At 40.3% G+C, this 27,522-nt stretch overlaps 1 protein-coding gene across 1 annotated transcript in view; it reads right to left on the bottom strand.

The window, feature by feature from the left end:
* LOC126091993 (putative E3 ubiquitin-protein ligase UBR7) overlaps positions 1–27,522 on the bottom strand; it is a 72,465-nt gene that overhangs the window by 25,796 nt on the left and 19,147 nt on the right. The window contains exons 4-5 of the mRNA XM_049907364.1: positions 20,476–20,625; positions 8,267–8,408 (exon numbers count right to left, since the gene is read on the bottom strand). Coding sequence (XP_049763321.1) covers positions 8,267–8,408; positions 20,476–20,625 — 292 coding nt within the window. The remainder of the gene's footprint in view (positions 1–8,266; positions 8,409–20,475; positions 20,626–27,522) is intronic.

The raw sequence follows: 27,522 nt of genomic DNA, 5'->3' as shown, positions 1-27,522 counted from the left end.
CTTGGAAATAAAATAAAATCAGAAAACTGAAATTAATAATATATTTTTGCCCTCCGTAATTATGTGAATGTATTTTAATTCACCTGATATCCGTATTGTTTTCAATTGATGTGGGAGCTGTACACGAAGAGAAGCAGCGAAATCACTTAACGTAAACACGGGTCACGTGGAGGTTAAACCCCTCCCCACTACAACACAGTGCAAGAGTGAATCTGGCAGCTAGGGCGCGGGAGAAAATTTTTTCTCGTTTGCATCTGGCTGCTTGCTGCTACTATCGATACAGCTAACAGCCAAACTTCAAGTAGCGGGAAGCGAGAGAAGGTACTGCTTATACGCGAGTCAAATGCGCATGCGCAACAGACCGCTGGCAATTGGTCAAACAAACCTAATGTGAACAGTTGTGACGTCATGCTCATAGCAAGCAGTTTATTGTTACGAAGAATTACAGTCTGCGCCCTATGGCCTTTGACATATTTTTGCTATTTGCAGACGCTTGTGCGTGCACGGTGTTTTGTTGTTGTAAATTGCACACTTCCTTTGCCACTGAAGTTTTATTTTTTTCCCTCTCGTTTATATTTTCTTGCTGCAGTATCATTCTCCAGTAGCAGCATACAATAACATTCTTTGGTAGAGAATCAATTCTGCAGTCAAAATTGCAAAAATTTAACTGAAAGCTAAAACAATGAAAAATTCCCGGAATTCCGAAAAATTCCTGGGTTTTTCCCGGATTTCCCGGGTCGTAGACACCCTGTAAAATGTACTGTAGTGCTTCTCCTGCTCCCAGTCCGCTGGTTTGACATCCTGCCCCTCTTAAAAATAAAATTTTTTAAAAAAATTGCAATTAATAATGGATGGAATTATTTGTAACTGAGAGAACAAGAACTCTTCAGAAAATCTAGACTCTTTATTGCCTATTAGCCAATAACTTGCTCTTGTGTGTGACAAAACTAAATATATGATATCTAAAACCAGTAAAGACAAGAGACAGGCAAGACAGTACACATTTCTTCAAGCCTTAGGTCATAGCGATTTTTCTCTCTAATTCTGCTACAGTTTTACATGGCGTGCTTTCCTTTCTGCGAAAGAACTATTACCTCATCAAAGTTTGTCAAACGTTTTGCTACATGAAAAATCGAAAGGTCGTCGTCTAATACTGAAAAAGCTGTTAATACAAATGGTACCCAAGACTGGCGTGGTTTCTCAATCTAATTACGTCTATTTTGTCAGTGTGCTGGATCAAACAAAATACCGTATTTACTCGAATCTAAGACGCACTTTTTTTCCGGTTTTTGTAATCCAAAAAACCGCCTGCGGCTTAGAATCGAGTGCAAAGCAAGCGGAAGTTCAGAAAAATGTTGGTAGGTGCCGCCACAACCAATTTCTGCCGTCGAATATATGTAGCGCTACACAGGCATGCCTTGTAGGCACAAAGATAAATACGGGTGCCAAAACCTCTGCGTCTGTTAAAAAAAAAAAGAGGAAAGGAAAGAAAGAAAGAAAGAAGGTGAAAGACGAGCTTTTTTTCTCCGCCCCGAGTTTCGACCACTGCATTTTCATACATTATCCAACGAAGCAAATACAAATTCCGTATTTTTCATCTTCGAATGTAGCACAATTTAAATGTAGTACTAAAATCCGACTGGCAAGACTGTTTGGGATGTTTGTCAATATGGCCAACTCTACGTTCTGAATTTTTTCCTACCTGTGAGAATAGATGGTTGCTAATAGGAACCTGATGAAATGTGAATCACATGCAGTATTCTCTTCACCATAAGAATAATACAAATATAAACATTGTGCCATGTATTCTTTCGTGTTTGCTGCTATCTAATTTAAATCCTGTCTGCCTAATAAACTACGAAACTTGAGTGAGACAACAGCAAACGCGGAAGAATATACGTATCGTGTCATGTTTATATTCGTATTATTCTTATGCCTAATAGTGATACAGTCAGAAATGAAGCACGGCAACTGACTAGATTTTTAAATCTAAGATGACTCTAATTTCTGTGCAGAATTTGATGTACTAAAGAAGCGGGCGCAAAGATTTTCAAGCGGAGAAAAATTTTCGCCTAACTCTCGTTCAGAACATGTTGTATCATACGCAGTCTATTATTTGGTTCTTGTTGATCATTATCAAAGAAAGCAGCAGTGTAAGTAACAACAAATAGCAGTCTCTTGCCATTGTTTCGCTAATGAGACGATTCCTCTCTCTCTTTTTTTTTAATTGTAAGCGGCGGTAGCGTGCACAAAAGTAAGCCATGCCGCGAGCGGCGAGAGGCCGTAAACACGCACTATCAGAATGCGACAAACAATGCATGACACAGTACAGTGATGCATTTTCAGCTTAGAGTGACGTAAACACCGATAACAAAGAAAACGGCACTTATCAGATCAAAGCAAAATAAGCAATCGATTCAAACCAGACGAAGCACGTGAAAAAGGAAGGGTACCCATATAAATACGGACGGAGAGCCTGACGCATAGCAATGACTACCTGGTAAAGCTTAACTGCTAAGCTTACGACTCGAACCAAACTACTGTAGCTGTATCGTCATTCATTTGACCTAAATTGTGTCTCATATTACAATGGACCAACTTTGTTTCGATTTGTAGGTGCGGCCTAAAACTTTTCTCTCCCCTTGAATTTCGAGTCTCAAATTTCAGGTGCGGCTTAGATTCGGGAATTTTTTTTTTCCCTTTATTTCGAGTCTCCATTTTTCAGGTGCGGCTTAGATTCGAGTAAATATGGTAAGCCTTTCTAATATTGCAGCAATTGTAACACACACCAAATAAGCGAGACTGTTTTGGGAATAATGATCATTTTTATAGTACAAGCAATAATGATCATTTTTATAGTACGACAATATAATTTACAAAGTACCAATAAGAAATACGTATTTGGCCTACTACAATCAAAAAGCTTTATGTTAGGAAATAGTTTCACATTTCATTCGTACGCTCCAGTTTCTCATGCACGAGGCCGAAAAGTAGTATAACGAAATTTTTGTATAAATTTGGAATCGTCATATTCTTCCATAATTTGTGTGATGTCCCCGTTTTTTCTCCTTCCTCGTTCTGACAAACAATCTTGTCATCACTAATTCTGTAACTATTCCAACCACTGTCAAAACTGATTCTCCGGTTAACTTCACTAATCCTGCCACACCGGTTTAGTTATCCAGTGATTATTCTTCGGTTAGGCGTTATTATGTGTTCGTACAATGCGTTTTCCACGCTACTCCCAGAATGGAACTTACGCGGCTGCTAGCCGAGGACTAACTGGCCCTGTCTAGTGTAGCGATCTGGCCAAAAATTTTCTGTCAAAACTTCACTTTCTTGGATCCACCGAGAAGATAAATAAATAATCTTTCTTACCTGTTATTCCTGTTAGTCGTTTATTTCCACGCTGGCAGTCTGAATCGATGGATTTCGCCAGTAATTATAACAACGCTGAATATTTGCAAACCGAATCAACCACATAAACAAGAAGCAGTTGGCATTCACCGGTTCGGATTTATTCCGCTCAGCTTGTATAGCCCCATTCCGTTTTGTCTGCAGGAAAGCTCAATTCTACAGGCGACGAGGATTCCCCTGGCAGACATCACGTACACTATGCACGCATTCAAAAATTAACGTATAATTGATTCAGAAATCAACTTAGAATGTATTAAAAAATGTCTAAAAACCAGCAAGGGGTGCGTTTCAAAATCATATGAATAATCGATACACCGACATGCGCTGGATGCTAGGTGCTTTGTGAAACAAGGTTTTTTTCCTCAAGAATATGAATTTGCACCCTCCCCTCAAAATTGCCGCCCGGTTCAGATACCCCGGTTTGCCACCTGCCACCCCCTGATCCGGGCCTGCTGCACACGTGTGAATCTGGCAGCTTGGGCGCGCCAGTAAAATTTTTCCAGGATCCATGTGGCTGGTTGCTGCTACTACTGCCTACACAGGCAGCAACCACATTTCTGTAGCCAGAAGCGGGAGAAGGTATCACTCATACGCGACTCAACTGCGCGTGTGCATGAGCCCGCTCATAACTACTTGATGTCACGCTCATCGGAGGCAGTTTGTTGTTATGAAGCAGTGCATAGTCTTCCTAAAGCCTTTGACACATTTTGCTGTTGGCAGATGCTTGTACGTGCACTGTGTTATTTTATACGACGCATTTACTTTGCAATTTAAGTTTTTTTTCTCTCTCGTTCATGTTTAAATGCTGCAGTATTATTCTGCAGCAGCGGGATACAGTAATATTCTTTGTTAGAGTATGAGTTCTTACATGTCAAAATTACAAAACCTTAACTGAAAACTAAAACAACGAAAAATTCCCGGGTTTTTCCCTGTTTTCTCCCGGATGAAAAAAATCCCGGGTTTTTCCCAGATCACCCGGTTGTCCCGGGTTATATACACACTGTGAGTGGCCTGTGCCACACACAGGGATTTGGAGCACATCTCATCATTCTACAGGACAGCAAAGAATAAAGTGTACTGACTGGGCAAGCGACCTGGTCATACAGTTTATTGCACTAACTTACGATAAAGGGAGGTGAGCACACCTATATTCAATCTGTATTGAAGACAGTTGGGTATAATGTTCAGATTGAATGGCTGTTTTTAACTATCATTTAGGCAAATCAAAGGCTGATTCCCTTCTCTGTCTCAGGATTACAAACAATAAAAGCATGTTAAAAAGAAGCTCATTTGAATGATGAATTTAAAATGACCTTCAAGTCATGAAAGAGTGACCGCCAAAAGGAAAAATTGATGAGACTAATTCCAAGGGAAATGTTAGAACACCCAACTCTGTCATCCTGCTAGGATTGTCAAAGTACACTACCTTAAAATTGAATCCCTTACCGACAATCATTGAATAAAATTTTAAAAATATAAAATTAAGCTTGGTTTTATTAAAAATCCAAGGCGAAAATTTGTTTTAACCTGGTTTAAGAATGTTCATGTCCACAACACACATTATATTTGATGCCTTCGATTATCTTCACCAATTTGACTCTTAAGCGAATAAAACACAGAATGTCCCCTTTATTTCATAAGACGATATCATCAACAATTTATCTTCTTTAGGGCCAGCAGTGTAATATATGTCTGATAACGACAGGATTGTTACAGTAGATACACCAAACAACTGCTTATAATGAGTAATCTTTATTTACAATTACGACAGACAGTTTCGGCTTTATCACCACTTTCAAGTACCTGCAATTACAATTTTAGTGAGAATAGGTGTGGATGTCAATGTCATTCATATTAAAGTAGCTGTCTTGTACTCACGATCAAAAATTTACTACAGATTCTGCACAGAATACCAAAAGGTTTTGCAATGAATCATCAACTGGAGCAACTGAATTACGTTCTCCACCAGGGTTTCGATTATCTCTCGTTGTGCCCTGAAATGAGAAATGTCCTGCCCACTATCCTTCCCACCCCACCTACCGTGATATTCTGCCGTCCACTGAACCTACACAATATACTCGTCCATCCTTACACAACCCCCAATCCCTTACCTCATGGCTCATGCTCATACCCCTGTAATAGACCTAGATGCAAGACCTGTCCCATACATCCTCCTACCACCACCTACTCCAGTCCGGTCACTAACATCACTAATCCCATCAAAGGCAGGGCTACCTGTGAAACCAGTCATGTGATTTACAAGCTAAGCTGCAACCTCTGTGCTGCATTCTATGTAGGCATGGCAACCAACAAGCTGTCTGTCCGCATGAAAGGCCACCGACAAACTGTGGCTGAAAAACAAGTGGACCACCCTGTTGCTGAACACGCTGCCAAACATGATATCAATCATCTCAATGGCTGCTTCACAGCCTGGTCCACGTGAATCCTCTCCACCAACACCAGCTTTTCTGAATTGCGCAGATTGGAACTTTCCCTGCAATACATCCTACGTTCCCGTAACCCTCCTGGCCTCAACCTTCGTTAGTCACTGTCCTCACCCATCCAGCCCCCTCCCTGTTCCCATTCCAGCACTACACAGCCGTCATTTCACTGCCACACCCAGTCTTTTAATTTCTTCTTGTTATTTCTCTCCTTTCCTCTACTTACCCCCACCCCCCTGCGGACTTTCTCTCCTGCCCTCCGTCTAAATTGCAACACTTCACTGTCCGCCACTTCCACCATACTATCCCTCCCCACCCCAGCCTCCTACTTACCCCCACCCAGTTGCCACTCCCATCATGCACTGGTGCTGCTGCTCACAGTGTGGTTACAGTTCTCTGAGACTGCAGACGTGTGTGCAAGTGGCGTTTGCGTGTGCGTGGCAACCAACAAGCTGTCTGTCCGCATGAACGGCCACCGAAAAACTGTGGCTGAAAAACAAGTGGACCACCCTGTTGCTTAACACGCTGCCAAATATGATATCCCTCATCTCAATGACCGCTTCATAGTGCGCGCGCATTCACACAATTATAGCTTTCGGCCATTAAGGCCTTTGTCAGCAGTACACACACAATTATAGCTTTCGGCCGTTAAGCCCTTTGCCAGCAGTACACACACACACACACACACACACACACACACACACACACACACACGTGTGTACTGCTGGCAAAGGGCTTAACGGCCGAAAGCTATAATTGTGTGTGTACTGCTGACAAAGGCCTTAATGGCCGAAAGCTATAATTGTGTGAATATTTGTGTTGTGCCTATCGCGACTCAGCATCTCCCCTATATGGTGAGTAGCAACTTTCCTTCTCTGGTAAAGATAATCTTAAAAAATTTTAGCTAGTAAAACAATATCACTGTTCATCTGTACAATCTTAGTAAACACATAGCGTCGTAATAGTGGAGCTGTCGAACTGCTGCCACATCGTAATTAACATTTAATTTTAATTTCCAACAACGTTTATGATCTTATTAAAGCAGTGACAGTTACAAAAGAGTCCACTAATGGCGCAATATGGACATCACATCAATCCAGACGTGAGTACAAGACAGCTACTTTAATATGAATGACTTTGACATCCATACCTATTCACAATCCGTAGGTGCTTACACCCCAAGTGCATGTACAGGTCACAAACACTCTACATACATGTGATAAATGCACACAAAGAAGCTTTTAAACATATTACATGGTGACCAGCAGAGGATAAATAGCAGGGTATGGGGCACATCCCACAAGCTACAAATAACTACTGTAAATTTGTTGAAGGGCATCTTCAAAAATCATGAGCTGCCCTTAAAATATTTATTAGCTAAACCGGTAGAGGCCAGTCTGTCAGCTCCGTGTTTACAATGTCAGTTCCATGTTGATACTATATCACAGTTATACCAAATATGACCAAGAACTGTCACTGCCTAAAAACTGACAGCAACAACATACATGACAACCTGTGTACTAGGAGAGGAACTTCAAGTTGGACATTAAGTTGGCTGATAAACATGCTAAGTGCAGCTCATGGCATTTAGAATGTGACTTTTAACAAATATTTACAAGTTGAAGAACACCAAGCATTGAAAATTATTACTACTGAAAATGTCCTATTGGAGCATATTAACCTTTAAAAGTAATACAATTGATTCATTGTTGGACCATTTTAGACGATTATCAGGCAGTTCAATCCATGCTGTGCTATCAAAATACAACCAAAACCAAATCACTATATTAAGCTGGGTTACTACTTCATCCTCCCCATTTTCTTTTAATTCAGACTTCTGAAAACATCCTGGGTCAAGATTTCTGTTGAAATCCTTCAAATGACACAGGTGTCACTTTCTCATTGAATATGAACTCTCACCAATTTTAAAACTGATGTCAATGTCCCTCAGTTCTATTTGTCATGCTGGCTATTTTCTATACTCAACCTACAGCCCATTAAGCATAAATGGTAGACCTAATGTAGAAGGCACTGTAAAGTTAAAACTTCACACTAAGAATAAACAGCACAATAAGACTTCCGAGAAGGCATTATCTACTAGTTTATCTGAAGAATGAAGATGGATTTTTGTCTAAAAAATATTTTCTTCGAGTCTCGGTCGGGCACACAGTTTTAATCTGCCAGGAAGTTTCATATCAGCGCACACTCCGCTGCAGAGTGAAAGTCTCATTCTGGAAATATTTTCTTGTTTACTGCTTGTCCTAGAAGTAGATTTTCTTGCTTTCTGCTTGTCCTAAAAGTTGACCACAAATATCAAAAGCTACAAATACATTGTGACACCCCAAAGCCGAAACTGCAATGTGTCTATGAAGTGTTCTTAACCACACATATTTATAAAGAAGTCAAACCTTGTTTTATTGTTGCATCAGCACCATCATCTGTAACGTTGACTACAGGCCCTGCAGCATACCTCGCCAAGAAATTATGCTGCTTGACACATGCTGAACACACCATTTCAGCATATTCTTCAGGCATTGGCTGGCCTAAGTGCTGAAAAATTATATGTGGCCTCAGTACATAATTAACATTGCATTAATAAACATAAAGATAAAACAATGGAAAATTCAAGATGGAATAATGACACTATTCTTAAGACGATTGCTGCTACTCACCATACAACGGAGGTGCTGAGTCGCAGATAGGCACAACAAAAAGACTGTCAAAGAAGTAAGCTTTTGGCCAAAAAGGTCTTCATTGGAATTGGACAACACACACACACACACACACACACACACACACACACACACAAGACCAGTCTCTGGCTGCCAAGCCCAGACTGCAAGCAGCAGTGTATGATGGGAGAAGCAAATAGGGTGGTAGGGGTAAGGAGGAGGTGGGGGTGGCAAGGGGGACGGATAGCAGTGTAGAACTGGGGGACAGTAAAGTGCTCCTTGTGGGAGAACACGGGGATGATGTGAGGAGTTTCCACGACAGCTACGTGGAGTTGGGAGGTTAGACAGAGAGGGGCAGAACGGGGTGGGAGTAGCAGAAAAGGAGGAAAGTAAAAAGACAGTGGGTGCATTGGTGGAATAAAGGGCTGTGTAGTGTTGGAATGGGAACAGAGAAGGGGAAGGTGGGTAAAGGACAATGACTAACAAAGACTGAGGCCAGGAGGGTTACAGGAATGTAGGATATATTGTAGGGAGAGTTTCCACCTGGACAATTCAGGGAAGCTGGTGTTGGTAGGAAGGATTCAAATGGCACAGGCTGTTAAACAGTCACTGAAGCTAAGAATGTCATGTTGGAAGAGTCTCAGCAACTGGGTGGTCCAGCAGTTTCTTGGTCATAGTTTGTCAGTGGTGATGGTGGGGAGGATGTCTGGGACAGGTCTTACATCTAGGTCTATTACAGGGATATGAACCATGAGGCAAGGGGTTGGGAGCAGTGGTTGTGTACGGACGGACGAGGATATTGTGTAGGTTGGATGGAGGAGGACCAGGTGAAGCTAATGGGGGGAAGGGTTACAGGTTTTGGGAGAATGTGGATGGATTGTCCTCACTCTCGATCAAGATCACAAAGACGTCATCAACGAATCTGAAGCAGATGAGGGGTTTGGGATTCGTACCCTGAAATGAGGACTGTCCTACCACTATCCTTCCCACCCCTCCCACAGTGGTATTCCATTGCTCAGCAAAAAGACAGTGGGTGCATTGGTGGAATAAAGGGCTGTGTAGTGTTGGAATGGGAACAGAGAAGGGGAAGGTGGGTAAAGGACAATGACTAACAAAGACTGAAGCCAGGAGGGTTACAGGAATGTAGGATATATTGTAGGGAGAGTTTCCACCTGGACAATTCAGGGAAGCTGGTGTTGGTAGGAAGGATTCAAATGGCACAGGCTGTTAAACAGTCACTGAAGCTAAGAATGTCATGTTGGAAGAGTCTCAGCAACTGGGTGGTCCAGCAGTTTCTTGGTCATAGTTTGTCAGTGGTGATGGTGGGGAGGATGTCTGGGACAGGTCTTACATCTAGGTCTATTACAGGGATATGAACCATGAGGCAAGGTGTTGGGAGCAGTGGTTATGTACGGACGGACGAGGATATTGTGTAGGTTGGATGGAGGAGGACCAGGTGAAGCTAATGGGGGAGAAGGGTTACAGGTTTTGGGAGAATGTGGATGGATTGTCCTCACTCTCGATCAAGATCACAAAGACGTCATCAACGAATCTGAAGCAGATGAGGGGTTTGGGATTCGTACCCTGAAATGAGGAATGTCCTACCACTATCCTTCCCATCCCTCCCACAGTGGTATTCCATTGCTCAGCAAACCTACACAATATTCTTGTCCATCCCAACGCAACCACAGCTTCTAACCCCTTCTACCCCTCTTATTAGTTTGTTTGGCATATATCTCTCAATTCCCATTTATACATGATGCTCCCTGTTTGCTCAAAATTATTTCTTGCGAAGAGGTCAAGTACACTTTTGCAATCATTTAAACTATGAAAGGGCTCCTGAACCGATTGTTTAAAATAGTTTTCTGAGAAGGCATTCAGAATGATTTCGGACTCCACAATTCTTACAATGGTTGTGAATCGTAATGTCAGAGCCAGATCTCGAAAACTACTATTGGTTTCTAGGAACGTGTAACAATTCTTGTTTCACCAATTATTAATGACCCTTAAAAAATTACACTGAAAAAAATTTGTAGTAGTTTGTGTAGAGTGATAGATAAGGAAGTTACATACAGTAACCATATGGCAACATACTCTCCTCTTTGCTTGCTATCATTTGCCGAAATCTTGCTTTGATATCTCAAACTGTTCATGAGTACACGGGTATTATGAATATTTCATTTTTCCTTTACTGTCTGGGCATGTAAGTGGACCACAGTGCTCTCTCTAATGTACAATCCATTTTGTTGAGACTTGAATGAGTTATAAATCCCATTCCAAGTTTAGGTAATAGTTCAGTATACTTACTGAACTATTTTAGGCAGCAACATATGATCTTATGTGCAGTAGTTTACTTAATGACGATAAACAAAATAGTTCATTATGAAGTTAAGAGAGGTGTGAGAATCTCTGTCACTGACACACACACGCACACACACACACACACACACACACACACACGGACAGAGAGAGAGAGAGAGAGAGAGAGAGAGAGAGAGTTCTTTACAATCAGATCATCTGAGAAAGATTTCAGATTGGCTGACTTGCACATTTATCGTTCACACAGTCAAGCGAGTTGCTCCCTGCCCCCCCTCCCCCACTATACCTGCACATTAAGCAGTGCTGCAACAACTGTCCGACGCAGCTCTGCTCTGCTGTGCCACTAAACTATAAACTGATACACAGAATGGGTCACGAATTCATAAAACATCCATAGTCCTTTAAGGTCACAAGATATTCACCACAACAAATATTATATTGGCACACAATAAAGAGGCACAGAGCTGAAGTTACAAAGCAAAATAATGTGAGATGTACTTAACCTCCGATCACAGCCTGTGTCCAGAATAATTGCTATACCTGGTCACTGAACGAGGTGACACAGGAACTCAACACTGGACGGTGGATCAAATCCCTGCCCTGCTATTCTGATTTAACATTTCTATGGTTGCTCTAAACTGCTTAAATTCTGGTGAAAGGGCATAGAAGACATGTTATTTCCTTCCCGAGTACAAACCTCTTTACTGGCTTAACACCCTCATTGTTGATGGGATTTAAACCCAAGTCATTATTTCTTTTTTGGAGCTATTCAGTACTGTTGCGAACTACACCTTGTAACATCACAGTCACTGTCTTTTCCTTCTCTTAACCAATGTACTGTCTTTCAAGCTCACCTGGATCCAGCTCTATGTTACATATTAGTCTGCCCCCCCCCCCACCCCAAAAAAAGGAAAAGAAAGAGAGAGAGAGAGAGAGAGATGATTGACAATTTGAATATCCAACTCTCCACAATAAGTCTGAGTCACACACTGAGACACTAAGTTAATACTGTGTTGTACATAGGCCAAATAGATCAATCAATGGAACAAACAAACAGAACAGTCTGATGAATATTCAATTGCTTCAATTTTGGCACTAAAAATAGAGGGTTTTTTTTGTCGCTTACCACAAAACTGGTATTGTAAACCTACAAAACTGGTATTGTAAACCTATGTGCTGTTGAGGAACAGCATTTGGACTGGTAAAATCCCCACCCTTAACTTCTGTTAATAACTTATGACAACTGATGTACTTGCACAACACTGATCTCTGACACAGCTTTATCCTCCCATCTCACGAGAATGAACTGATCTTAATAATGTCATAAAAATAAATTCTGCTGTCACAATGTACAACATGGATGAAGATGAGTTACCAATATGCTCTGTCTGTGACAATCACCACGTCCATTACCTGAGAGGTGTGTGTATTCCCTGAACATGGAATGTCTTCTCTATCTTAACTCAGTTTCTTCAGTAATTGCACCCATGTTGCTTCTGATATCACTATGACCAGCTTCAGGAACTTATAACCAAACTATCACGTTTCAACCGAACTTTGACTGGACTGTACTACCGATCAGCAACTCATTCCAAATGAACTTCGACATCATTACACCACCACTCAAAGTAAACAATGTGAACTTAAGCCGAGCGCAACACTCTCTACCGTTTATAAACAGAGATCAGATTTTAAACATATGCATTTACTTGATCTCAAAATCAACGTAACTATGTTTGAGATCAAAAAACATCCAGCATAACAACACAAGAGGCAAAGAGAACAATGATTTTCCAAAACACAAACTGTACAAAACAGGTAATATCACACAACACACACTATCTGCAATTTGATATGCAAGTGGGGATGATGATTTATCTTTTTGAGAGTGTCTTCCATCAAAGCTAGCACACACCCCACCTATCGTCTCTCAATGCTGCCGCTAGTCTCGGATAATTAGTGATTTCAGATGGTGTGAGGTGGTGGGGAAAGGTGAGTGGTAGTGGTAGTGGTGGTGGTGGTGGTGGTGAGGAGGAGGAGGAGGAGGAGGAGGAGGAGGACTACAAGAAGGGCTTAGGAAAGATCACAAAGGGGTGGAATGCGAATACACACGGCAGTAGATTGCGGGATTGCTTAGGAGCGTCAACAGCACTAAGAAGAAAAATAAGGCAGTAGATGGGGAGGCGTGGAGTAGAAGAGAAAGGTAAGAAGACGGGGACAGGAACCACAGAGGGAAGTAAGATGGAGAAGATAAACTGACTCAGGGGTAGGTGTGGGGACAGGAGAGTTGTATATTACTGGAACAGGAGGATGAGAGGTGTGGGTCTAGTGGAGGCAGACCATGGAGTTATGTGATTAAATATTACACTGATGGAGGATTCCCACCTGTGCAACTTGGAAACTTGATGCAAATATCTACATTGCATAGGAAATGAAGCACCTGCTGCTGAAGTCACAGTATTTTCTGCAACTGTGGTCTAGCTGGCCCTTTGGCCATGGTTTGACTGTAAACATATACGCGAGAGAAAGTTTTGTCATTAATGTCACCAGAAATGTCAAAGAAAGGGCTGGAATAGAAGGAAGTGGATGAATGTATGGAACACATCTTGTACTGGGGTCTCCCACAGGAACACTATCCAAGTGGGATGGGGCTTAGGGCAAGAGGCGCAGATAATGATGTTGCACAGGTTGTGTGGGAGGTGGAATATCACTTAGGGAGGGCATTGCAAGAGGTAGTTAGGAAAAGTGATTAGGTTGTTAGAGAGACCCAGGAAGCACTTGCAGATGAAGGCAGAGCTTCTGCATGACTGCTCAGAAACTGTGAGAGGATGTTAGTTGTTACGGGAGACAGCACGTGGGAAATCATTTTGGACAAGACTGAGAGGACAAGGCAGTCAGCATACTGGGAAGAGGTCTATCACTTCAACTGCAGAGTATCTGCAGATGGTCAGGCAGCATGGAATGGATGTTTATATGTGGACTGGGCACTACCTGACTGAATAGTTTTGTTGGTGTTATTTATTTATCATATTGTTTTACAAGGACACAAAAGTACCTACAATCAAACTGAAATCTCCAAATGGACAACCAGTCAGGAGCATTTTGAGTCACTTTATGTAAAGTTCTTAGATCACCATTAAGTGCTCAAAGTGGGCACTCATTAACAATGTGATTTATTGTTTGCTCCTCTGCTCTGCAATCACAGTCAGCAGATGGGAGGAAACGTCACTTCTTCATGCTGTACCCACAACTTCCTTGGCCAGTCCTAAAGCAGTTCAGCCTCAACCAGATTTTCTGTGGTACTTCGAATTCCACGACCTCCTTTGTTGGAGCTCGAACCAAATGTGTATTGTCAGGTGGCTGTTCATTCCACAGTTGTCGCCATTTGGAGGTAATGCCTAAAGAACTAATACTTTTTAAATCTATCCAGGGTGGTTTGTGTGATTTCAGGCGAGTTGTTGGTGAATGTCGTTGGGTGTCTTACAAGGGAACAGTAATCTTTTTACACAAATTTACCTTAGCTAACATTGCTCTGCAAGATCTAAGGAGAAAAGCAGTTAAGACAGCCAGTCACTGACTGGGAGTAGATCTGACAGTGTCAAGTGCTAACTCTCATGGCTTCATAACAATGCACATCAATTTCTGTTGCATGAGCACTGTTTTGCACACAGGAGAGCAATATTTTCCACCAGACTACACAAATGCGAGTGCAGGAGAGCACAGAGTACTGACGTCCGCATCATATCTGCTTCCCGAAATCTTGCGAAGTAGATTTACTTCTGAGCCAAGTTTCTTAACTAACTTGATGCACTATTATTTGAACATCAAAGACCAATCTAGAGTGTTTCCTAAATATATTGGATTGTAGTTATGTAATACTTCAACTCCAATGAAAGTCACATGTAGCTTCCGTTGGGCTGCTTTATTACTTAGGTGAATGCAGTAACCTCAGTTTTATTTTGGTTGGCAAATGATAAGTTTGATGTGCATAGACTCGATATGTGGCTTATGGCTAAAAAAGAATCAGATGAAACAAAAGGGAGAAGGTGGTGTAAACTATTGGGAATAGGCTATACCATAACTATAGCCACAGAAAAAAGTATTCACAAACTGTTGTTCGTGTAGAATAAGTTTATTTATTAGGATTAAAGATAACAACCAGAGATGTTATTTGGTAAACTAACAGTACAAGGTTTCCTCCCTAACCTGTACACATAAAATGATTAACTAATTTAACGTGCAGAAAGTAAATAAGAATTTTGTACCAGCTGACTTCACACAGTGGGAAAAAAGTATTCATAAACTACTAGAAATGTAAACACAGAAATGACACTGAACCGCTTGCAGCAAGGAATGCTTTCAGTGGCAATCTGCACTTTGCGCACGTTGGTTCTGAGTAGAGGTGAATGCTGCACAACAGCAAAATGGGTCGCAAAAGGAAGGAAACAACTGCAGAGGAAAGGCAAATAGTTATGTTCCAATATGAAAAGGGAAAATTATTTTCATAACTAGCTGATATTATTGGAAGAAGCTGGGCAACTGCTCAGTCCATAATATGTCTGTTTAGAGAAAGAAATACTCTCATTAATAGCAAAAGAAGAGGTCGACCACAAAAGCTAACAGATGGTCAAAAAGGATCCTAGATTGACAGCTTCTGCATTGACTGCTCATGATCAGCTCGGGAAGGAAATTGCACCAAGGGTTTTTCGTTAATTTTAGGTGATGCAGGTTACGGAGGTAGGGTGCCATGAAGGAAACCATAGAGAATACTGTGCGTTGCCAGTATACACTCTCCGTGTATGTCAATATCCTGTTGCAGAGCACACACAACAACATGACAGCCGTGACCTCAGTACCTGTTTCATCACATGGATTCTTCCTTATGACACCAGTTTCTCAAACTCTGCACATAGGAACTGAAGTTACAACATGTGCTTAGCTCTTGTCATCCCCTGGCTTAGATTTATCAGGGTGTATACGGGGACAAGGAAAAAAAATTCCCGTATTATTCCCGGATTTCTCCCGGATATCCCGTTTAAAAAATATGCTTTTTCCCGGGCGAAAATACACTTTCTCTGTGCTAAGTGACAGTAGGTTTTCCGTAGATTTTCTCTCGGAACTGTAAAACTTATCAATCCTTTGAGAGGTTAACATTTTATACAATCGCGCAGAACTTCCTGGAAAAAAAATAAAAGACGGGGCAGAGAAGTTTTGGAAATACCTTTGATTTGCAGCAACATATACGCTGCATATTTTCGTATTACGAAAGTATAAATTTGAATTGCACCAAACACAGCGCGTTAGTTTCCGGAGCGTTGAAACCGAGGTTGCGATGTCCTTTTGTAAGCGAGTCATATCTCAAACCACGAGATCTCGCCAGCCGATGACAGCAGCTATTCAGAGCATAGGACACGTGTTATAGTCAGCCAATAGCAAGATCACTGGTTACATAGCGCAAACACGGAAGAGGAAAAGTTAACGGTTTACATCAATGTACACAGTACCGTATATCTACAAGAAAAGCTAAGCTTTCACATATAATTTTGGTCTCTAAGATTAATATGCTACAACAGAAGCTAAGTTTTCACATGTAATATTGATTTTTTTTTTCGTATGTTACACTTTACGATACATCACACAAATGTGCCAGTAAATTTAAAATTCTGACATAAATGTCTCGGCTCGAAATTCTTGTAAGTGGCTGGTCCTCAAACTGTTCAGTTACGAACGCTCTGTGATTTAGATATCCATCCCACTTTCTCACACGTAACATAATTCAGAAATTTACTTTGAAAGTAACGCTTTTCTAACCACCGTTCGCAATACTATCCAGAGACTGGTAGAAATAGGTTCGATTTACCAGTTGCCAGAGAGCGCCAGAAAAACAGGCATTATTGTGCGTGTGCAACTGTATTGGTGTAGGAAGCCCGCATGTTCGTGTGTATAAAGCACTAACAGAGCTTACATTACACCATAAAAGAAACAGGTCATCAGAGGGTACTCCAAAGAGCATCGGAATTTCGTAAACTATACTAAAATGCATAATTCGGCTTGAGTGCAAATTGGCTTTTTCCAGATTCACAATGAAGTAGGTCCCATCTGATATTAAGCTTTTCAGTGTGGTTTTTGGGATGTAAATTTTCTTGGAGTACCAGTACTCTGCGATCTCATTTTTGGTTCTTTATTATGGCATAATGCCATGTATGGCAGAAGATGATAACGTGCACTTGAAATTCAGCGAACAGTTGGAACTAGGCAATACTGTAGAATGAAACACTTCGTTTAAAATAAAATGACTGCCTCAGCGGAAAGATTAATAAAGCCAAATTTCTTTAGCAAACTTGCAAAATTAACTTCACTGTTCTGCAAGGCGATTAATGTTTGACTGCTACAAACTTGGAAATAAAATAAAATCAGAAAACTGAAATTAATAATATATTTTTACCCTCCGTAATTATGTGAATGTATTTTAATTCACCTGATATCTGTTTTGTTTTCATTTGATGTGGGAGCTGTACACGAAGAGAAGCAGCGAAATCACTTAACGTAAACACGGGTCACGTGGAGGTTAACCCCCTCCCCACTACAATTCTGTGCAAGAGTGAATCTGGCAGCTATGGCGCGTGAGAAATTTTTTTCTCGTTTGCATCTGGCTGCTTGCTGCTACTACCGATACAGCTAACAGCCAAACTTCAAGTAGCGGGAAGCGGGAGAAGGTACTGCTTATATGGTTCAAATGGCTCTGAGCACTATGAGACTCAACATCTTAGGTCATAAGTCCCCTAGAACTTAGAACTACTTAAACCTAACTACCCTAAGGACATCACACACACCCATGCCCGAGACAGGATTCGAACCTGCGACCGTAGCAGTCCCGCGGTTCCGGACTGCAGCGCCAGAACCGCTAGACCGTACTGCTTATACGCGAGTCAAATGCGCATGCGCAACAGACCGCTGGCAAATGGTCAAACGAACCTAATGTGAACAGTTGTGACGTCATGCTCATAGCAAGAAGTTTATTGTTACGAAGAATTACAGTCTGCGCCCTACGGCCTTTGACATTTTTGCTATTTGCAGACGCTTGTGCGTGCACGGTGTTTTGTTGTTGTAAATTGCACATTTCCTTTGCCACAAAAGTTTTATTTTTTTCCCTTTCGTTTATATTTTCTTGCTGCAGTATCATTCTCCAGTAGCAGGATACAATAACATTCTTTGCTAGAGAATCAATTTTGCAGTCAAAATTACAAAAATTTAACTGAAAGCTAAAACAATGAGAAATTCCCGGAATTCCGAAAAATTCCCGGGTTTTTCCCGGTTTTCTCCCGGATGAAAAAATTCCCGGGTTTTTCCCGGATTTCCCGGTTGTCCCGGGTCGTAGACACCCTGTTTATGTTAATTTTTGTCGCATCAGCATTTCTTTTCAGTTAAATAACACATATTCCATAAGCATTGTCATAACAATGTGTATGTGTCATAGGCATAGAATTACTGACACTACTTACTGGGAAAATTATTTACTTTGTACTATGTCTGACTGTTTGTGTCTGGGCACAGATGGTATTTTGGAACCTAGGGCACGTTGTGTTTGTCCGATCAGCTTCACCATTTTGCTGTAATATGTATATTTAAAAATATTATCTTCTACTCTATGTGTCATACCAAAGACCTGATGATCTTATCCTGAAACACTTCATGATTACACAAAAAAAAAAAAAGGATGATGAATAAAGGAAGATACTGTAACAACCCCCCCCCCCCTACTCCCCCGTCTGAAATTCCTTATAAATTCTGCTGCCACTCCATTTTAGCCACGCACCTGTATTGCACCAGCCTCTCTCAATGAACATCTTCCTCCCTTGATCCATCCTTAGAAACTTCTCTCTCTATTGTACACTGGATGTTTCTCCCAATTGCCCCCCCCCCCCCCCCCCAAAAACAACAGCAATACCCTGCCCTGCTTCCACACACAGTTACCTGCTTCACCACAGCATATTTTTTCAGCCTTATTCCAATCCTTCAGCTCTAAGACCTTTCCATTTTCCCACCTCCAAACCCCTTCAAGATTGCGTACCCATTGCTCACAAAGAGAGAGAGAGAGAGAGAGAGAGAGAGAGAGAGAGAGAGCTTTGTTTGAAAACTAAGACCTTTTGTGCTTTTTCCATGAGCCTGTCTCCTGATAAAAATCTTCACAATTTTGTGATTAACAATCTAATATTAAGTATGTTTACCCTGATGTTTTAAATTGAATCTTCCAAGTTAGCTGCAATAGTTTTATTATATTTTGTATAATAAGGTAACTTCGGCAGTACTGTCATTTTTAGGTACACCTGCGAATATTACAGCTGGTGACATTCACTTACTTTTGTGATTTACATGTGGAGTTGATTGTACATGTACACTTATGACTAGCTGGGCGAGATATACATATTGCATCACTGATGAATCCTTTTGTCAATTGTTGCTGTTTTTATGGTGGCAAAATAGTCAAGTTGTAATTTGACTTTTTGTTGAAATATTTCAAGGATGCGGTCCCAAATGTTAATAAAATTTTCTAGGTAATATTTATGTTTGAACTTGGCTCTGTTCGTTTAAAATGTCATATGGATAATTTTTCCATGAATATATAAATTTTCAATTCTTCCAGTATGTTCATGGCTAGTTCCCTTGGTATTGCATGTAAGATTTGAAGTGCAGTTTTATCAACTTTATGGATTTCAGAAACCAAAACCTTAAAGGCAACAAAATTGAAACTGCATTTCAAATCTTATACACAATACAAAAAGGTCCAGTCATGAATATACTTGAAGAACTGGAAATTTACATACACAAGAAAAATTATGTGCGCAACACATTAAAAGAACATTACTACCTAGAAAATTTTATTGACATTCTGGGACTTGACAACAAATAAAAAATAAATAACCAGAGATTACAAAAACACCTAAATTATCTCACTCTTGAAAACAATACTGCTGATTACCTATAACCACTTTGTGAAGATACAGCACTGAAAACTGTCAACTAACTGCCAAATTACTGCTTGACTTCATGTGACCATCATAAAAACAGCAACAATTGACAAAAGGATTAATCAATAAGTATACATACACAATTAACTCCATATATCAATGTTGTGAAAGTAAATGAACTTCACCAAATGTAATATTCACAGGTGTAATTGACAACAGCAATACTGCCAAAATACGCCTATTGTACGAAACATAATAAAACTATTGGCATCTAACTTAGAAGATTCAATTTAAATTGCAATATTACGACATCTTTCGCACTGTGGGCCCAACTACACAAAAAATGTGTTTACTATGAGTAAATTCAGTCATTATATTCTGTTCACATCCTCCAACAATTTAAAGTCATGGTACCAAAACAAACTGTCTAAAGTAAACCTATTTTTTTTACGTAGTTAGTGTCGGCATTACTTTTTAACAATATTGCTGGAAAAGTGGTCTCAGTTATTAAAAAAAAAAATGCTGCACAAATATTCCTAATGACCAAACTCATTCTGGTACATGTGGTCAAAATGATCTTAAATCATTTTTAAAATTTTTCTGCAGTGACTGCACATATGACAGACAACAAATGATAAAATTTTTGCGTACACTTACCCTTCCATGAAACCAGTCTTCACACACAATGCACTGAACCATTTCGTCAGGCTCTTCATCTTGGGGATCAGGATATGGTCTATGGCATGTACAGTACACGCCACGGAAATTCTGATTGTACTGGTTCAGCTCGTTGACACTGTCTCGCTCCTACAAATTCAAAGAAATATTTTTCTTAATTTTTGGGGGAGGAGGGGACCATTCTTAGTAACCGTTGCTTAAGTCTCCAGAATATAATTATTATGGGCATGACTGAATGTACTTTTAACATTTTACATGCAGAGCAACACCACAAGCAATCACAGTTTTGTCGCTTAAAGCTAAGATGAGCAGATTTTTTCCTTAGCAGTGTGTATTATGATTGTGGTGAAGTTCACCAGTTTCATGATTTAGCAGTTACTTACTTTTATGGCTGGATGCCCTTTTCCCTGACTTATTGTCAGCAAACCTCAGGGAAGCCGTATGTGCCATCTGCCTGAGTGTGGATATATTTTATTTGTTTGTATATTGTCTTTTCTGAGACAGTACCCATCGTTTGCAAAAACAACCCTGAAGTTTAGACAAAAATCAAACACAAGCTGGTCGATGTACCACACAACAATTGTTAATACAGTTCATGGATTCACCAGACATTAGTGTCCATCCCTGGCCTGTAAAGTAGCATCCCATCTTAAGCTATGTAATGTCTCGGTCTCAGAAGTGGAGATACACTGCTGTTAAATACACTTCTATGTACTCTTCCACAAAAACATTATCAGTGAAATGAAATTAACGTACAGCCTGTTCTAGTAAGAATAGTAAGTATGCGGTGGCTATTCTTGGATGTTATCTGACGAACAACGATTAGAAAGTTAATTACATAAAGACATGTATTTGTGGTAACATGGCCATAATTAGCGATGTTTCAAACGGTTCAAGTGGCTCTAAGCACTATGGGACTTAACATGTGAGGTCATCAGTCCCCTAGACTTAGAACTACTTAAATATAACTAACCTAAGGACATCACACACATCCATGCCTGAGGCAAGGTTCGAACCTGTGACTGTAGCAGCAGCGCGGTTCTGTACTGAAGCGCCTAGAACCGCTCTGCCACAGTGGCCGGCTAGTGATGTTTGGAAAATGTTCCCCAAATAAATCGAAACCTCCATCTCGACAAAGTACTTACAAATTCAATTTCAGATCTGAAGATACTGGGTCGGTAGTACAGCTTCTACTTGTTTAGATAGGACGAAGTGTATGAACTATGGAAAAACAATGTTCTCGCGCTATGTTTAGTGCAATCACTAACTAAATCTCAAAGAAAAGGATCCCAGGAGTAAGGAATAGCAAGAACAAGCCTGCTAAGTATTCAGGAAAAGCTGAAATTGAGACAATGTACACCTATTTTACTTCAAGGCCTAAATGAAGACAATCTGTATGGGCATATGGAATTCTGGAAGTTGTATACAATCTGACAAGAAGCCGATTTCAAGTTTTGGAGAAGCATTCTTTGGAGCAACGAAGCAACTGGCAGAGCGAAGAGGCACAACTGTATCTACTGGGATTCTACAAATCCCCGTGTGGTGATGGAGAGGAAGTTAAACTTCCTGACATGTGGGTATGGGCATAGATTCTCAGTGGTGGGCTATTTGCGCCAGATTTTTTAACAGTACTGGAAAATAGTCCACTTTTTGAACATTGGCATTTGATTCTGGATACATTGATAAGTCAACAAGACAGAGCACCACCGAATTATGGAGCTATTGTGAGAGAATTTCTAAATGGAAACTTTAATGAACGGACTGGGAGATGGGATATTACCGATTTGCGTCTATGACCTCCAGATATCACTTCCACCGACTTTTCAGTTTGGTGTACACTAAAAATGAGGTTTATACTGTCAAGATTCTTGACTGGAGCAATGAATGCAGCCAGAAGTTGAAAACCTACAGCTTCCAGAAGATTTGTGATAAAATTTGTAAATCAGTGTTAGAAAAAATGCTATGTTTGCTTAGAACGAGATGGAAAAATTTTGAGTATCTTTTGTAGTTTCATTGAATTCTAAATGTTTTTCTGTGTCCATAATAAATTTGTATTTTCATTTTTTTTATTACTGGATCATATGCATTTTTGACAACTGACTTACGGCCCACTCCGTATTTCAGGAGGTGGTAGTGCACATTAATTCAAATGAAACATTCCTTATAATTTGGGTTCAATTTTTACTGGTTACAGAGACAGAGCTGTTACAATGTAACCCAAACAAACACCGGTATTTGCAGATGTTGGACAAACACAAACAATTTCAAAGTTGATTTTCACAAATCCTACCTCCAACTTTGATGTACATTTGAATTCTCCCTTGACAACACCATGTTTCTCTTTTCTTAAGTTGTCTTTATCTCCTTCTTAAGGACAGTACTATCCACAATCAATTTGTCACATTACACACACACACACACACACACACACACACACACACACACACACACACACACACACACACACACACACCTTACTTCACTTCACTTCACTTTTCAACCATCCCAACAGGCAAAAATCTGAAAGGGTAATGCCTGAGGATCTTGCTGGCTAAGAAATTTTACCACATCTACCAATACGTCTTCCAGGGAATGTTACATTTAGATGATGTGCCACCTGACAGTATGTGCAGGAACTCCATCATGCTGCAAGAACACAGCTATCCTTGTTGTCAAAAGAATCTCTTCCAATAATGTTGGAAGCAGTTTATAACGAAATCCTACATAATGGAGGCCCGTAAGACAATTCGGTAAGAACGGGCCTAATCAACTGATTATCTGCATCACACCACGCATTTACAGAAAAGAGTTCTTGAAAATGTTTCTCCACAAAGGCACGTCGGTTTAGTCGGACCACCACTGTGAGCCAAAAACGGTATTGATGCTATCACAAATGAAGGTGTGACTTGTAAACTTCTGACATTGGCAGTGTGGAGGCAATCTGTAGTATTATGAACACTGAATAAATTTTCATCTGCCAAAATCACAGGAGTTGTCAGTGGTGATGAATGTGAACACTTGTAATTGGCGCAATAACGTATATACATAGCTGTTATTTTTAAACTGACATGCTGACTTCCAGAACAGCTCACAATGCCAACATGGACATACACTGTACAGCACCACTTAATGTAGTGTAAAAGATTGTCTAATGTAAACATAAATCCAAAGATAGCAACAGAGCACTACCAAACCTGGTAATCTATATGAATAAATGATTTTATTGTCCTTGCAGTTGAAAATTTATTCAGTGCCCACGAAAGTGGCTTCATCAGTTAACAGTGTTAATGGGATTACTCAGCAACGTTTCCATTAAAAAGCAGGTACACAAGTATCACAATGGCATACTTAGCATTTGCAAATGTGTGTGGTATGCCTAACTGACCAACAAACCACAATCACAGACGAAAAATTCAATTATGTAAACTCAAGCACGACTTTATCTTATTCCAAACTAGCTACCTATTATGCAAATCCTGATGATCCCCTTGAAACTGGACTCAACAGAAATGAACAAATGTGAATATGCATTCAATGACAATTCACTAGTGATCACTACCATTTGTTTGTATCCAAACAAGAGATACATGAGAGGGAACAAAACCCAACACGAGAACGCACTGAATGCTGTGTTACTGTCCCCCCCCCCCCGTCCCCCCCCCCCCCCCAATAACTTGCACACAGGATAAAATACTACACATTTACAGCCTCGATGCAAAACTCTGATAGTTACAGAGGCTTATTTTGCATGCTGAGTGTACTGGTTTATGAACTAAGCTAAATGGCACAGGAAAGGAAGAATTTAGGTGTGCCAATTTGTATATGAACATGAAATGCATGGAGGTAGTGCTCTTAACACTAAATTGGAGTTCCAGCTTTCCTTAGTATTAGTCAAAACTTTGCCTGTATCTCAGCTGATGCTTTTCACTGGTTTCTTTCTACAACAGAGGAGTGAATTTAAAAGTAAACAGTAAATTGTGACAAACAACATAATCTGAATAACATTTATTATTATAAACTGGACACATTTATGTTTGTGAATGTTTGACATTTCAATAGCTACTATAAAGCAGAAAGTTTCTGATGCACGCAGTGACATAAGCGAAGCTGTTCAAGGATTTTATAGAAGTACATATAATTAAGATAATGCTTTCAAATAATCTACTTGATCACATCTGCTATATACTTCTTTAGAGACCAAATAGCATGATACCTGGTAAATCATCTTCATTTACCATAAAAAATTTCTAACATAACTGTGATCTACTAGCCATGTAAGTTAAGTTCAGATACCATGAACATAAGGAATGAGAATGATCGTGTCACTTACATATTTGAAATTTAAATTATCATTAAGAGATACATATTTACACTTGTTTACTTTCAGGGAAATTTACAGTGCCTTTTCATTTTAATAAATATAGTTACAAAGCTTGTGCTTATTCACTCCTTTCCCATTGCAAGTATCTAATGAATCTCTCTCTCTCTCTCTCTCTCGTGCCCAGGAGAACATCTCAGTGCTTTGCCAATTTCCTACCAATCATATTTCTTTACTTTTGTCATTTGTGGATGTCTCTGAGCTCAGAAGCATGTACAATATCTATATTCTTTTACCAACAACATTACATTGTCTCCAGACCACACCATCACTCACGCACAATGCGTCAAGAAAGCTGACGAAAGTCTTCTGTACTGTTAGTGCTAAAGCGGAGAGGACAACAACTTCCTTTGATGGCTCACTAAAAGACAGAAAACCAGTAGCAAGTGAGTGAACACAAAAAACAAGAGCCAAACATGGCAAATGCCATTTGATCACGCACACCTAGCATTTACAGCAGAGAATTCTTGTCTGCTTCAGGGTAAAGGGGGCTTACAAACAATAGCCATACTGTGTATTAAACCTTCAATCACAGTATAACTGCTCCCTAGTAAGCAGTTAGTTCAACTATGGAGAGATTACTGCCCTTTGGGGTACAAACAAATGTCAAATGTTTTAACAATGATTTGTAACTAGAAATGTTCGTACTAGGTTTCTTGTTCTATAGTTGATGCTATCTTGTGAAAACGCGTAATTTGGCACTCGGCTATCTTTCTCATTCTTTATGTAGATATCCATATATAACAACAAGTGTATACAAATAAAACAGTTTTCAATTGATGACAATGTCTGAAAATGAGTCTGTGATCATATTGTGGCAGTTTATTTTAAAGGTCCGTCTTGCTCACAAAAACTTTTACACTTCGCTATCACCATTTTCAGCTACTGCCATCTTCAGATCTGTTACAAACAACAACAGTAGTGTAACCAACTCAGTTCAGTTAGTTGAAGAAAAATCTATAACAGGTCTGGAGATGTATAAGAAAATTAAAAACACACACTCGACCCTCAACTGCAGCACCTCGTGATTCCAACCCAAGGTGCCAGAGTTGGTGGTTCTGTGTGCAATAGGTGTGCTTGCTTGCTTGCTTTTGTTTGTTTGTTTGTTTGTGTGTGTGTGTGTGTGTGTGTGTGTGTGTGTGTGTGTGTGTGTGTGTGTGTGTGTGTGTGTGTTGGGGGGGGGGGGAGAGGGTCCTTTTTTGCTGATGAAGGCTGTGGCTGAAAGCTTTTTGTATCTTTCAATTGTACCTGTCTGCAACCAGACATGTCTTCTTTGTAGTAGGCAGCAATCTGTCTTTTCCTACATTGTTGATATCCCTACCTGGAGTTTCCATTGTTTGATAAATAAGAACTATTTATGTGATTAACATATAACAATGAAAATAATCAATTATTGATAGTATAATGTAAATGGATATATAAAAAAGGTCTACTCACCAAGCAGTGGCAGGGGACCACCCAACCACCCTCACACAAAAGGATTTAACTTTTTCAAGCTTTCATAGCCAGTGGCTCCTTTTTCTGGCAGAAGAGTTGAAGGGGAAGGGAAGGAATTAAGGAAAAGGACTGGAGGTTTAGGGAAAGGGGTAACATTTACAAATGTCACCTAGAACCCTGGGTCAGGGGAGACCTACCGGACAGGATGAGAAGGAAAGGCTGATTGTTGGGGACTGCACCAGATGAAATTTGAAAACCTGAGAGCTTAAAGGTTGAAGACAGGGTAATATGCAAGATAGAGATCACTACTAAAACATCCTGCACAAGTTAAGAGTGAAAAGCTAAGTGAATTGTATGTAATAGAGACAGGAGAGGTGACAGCAAAAAAATAGACAAGTCAGAAAATGAACTATGTAGAAAGTAAAATGGAGTGAAGAAAGGAGTAGTTATTGTGAGTAAATGTTACGACAGAAGGAATTAAAGTAAATGAGTGACAGGTGGGTGGTGAGAACCAAAGACACGTTGTAGTGCTAGTTCCCAGCTGCAGGGTTCTGAAAAACTAGTGTCTGGGGGAAGAATCCAGATGACACATGCAGTGAAACAGGTACTGGGGTGGTGACTGTCATTTGTACAGCATGCTCTGCAACAGAGTATTGTGTGTTGCCTGGCTACACCCTCTGCCTATGTCCATTCATTGTGACTGGTATCTGGGTAGTGGTCACGCTGATGTAAAAGGACGAAGAGTGTTTACATGACAGCTGGTGTACGACATGTCGTTTCATAGGTGGTTCTCCCTTGGATAGTATATGTTTTGCCAGTTACAGGGCTGGAATAGGTGGTGGCAGGAGGGTGCATAGGGAAAGTCTTGCAGCAGGGACAGGAGCCATTGGGTACGAGATGGGTGCAGAATGCGCATAGGGTCTGACATGTATGTTATGGAGATTGGGAGGGCAACGAAAAGCTATTCTAGATGTGGGGGGGCAAAATCTTAAGACAAGAATGGATTTCATCTCAGAGCATAATTTTAGGAAGTCATGGCCTTGAAAAGTAGCTGATTGATACATTCAAGACCAGGATAATACTGGCTAACAAGTGGTGTGTACCCCGCCTCCCACCACTGTTATGTACAATGCACTTAGCTTTTCACACTTATTAACTAGTGCACAATGTTTTAGTAGTAATTTCTGTCTTGCATATTATCCCGTCTTCCA

The sequence above is a fragment of the Schistocerca cancellata genome, chromosome 7 (genome assembly GCF_023864275.1).
Source record: "Schistocerca cancellata isolate TAMUIC-IGC-003103 chromosome 7, iqSchCanc2.1, whole genome shotgun sequence".
Taxonomy (NCBI): Eukaryota; Metazoa; Arthropoda; class Insecta; order Orthoptera; family Acrididae; genus Schistocerca; species Schistocerca cancellata.
The sequence above is the reverse complement of the archived record's forward strand: the minus strand, read 5'-3'. Positions and strand labels throughout refer to the sequence as shown.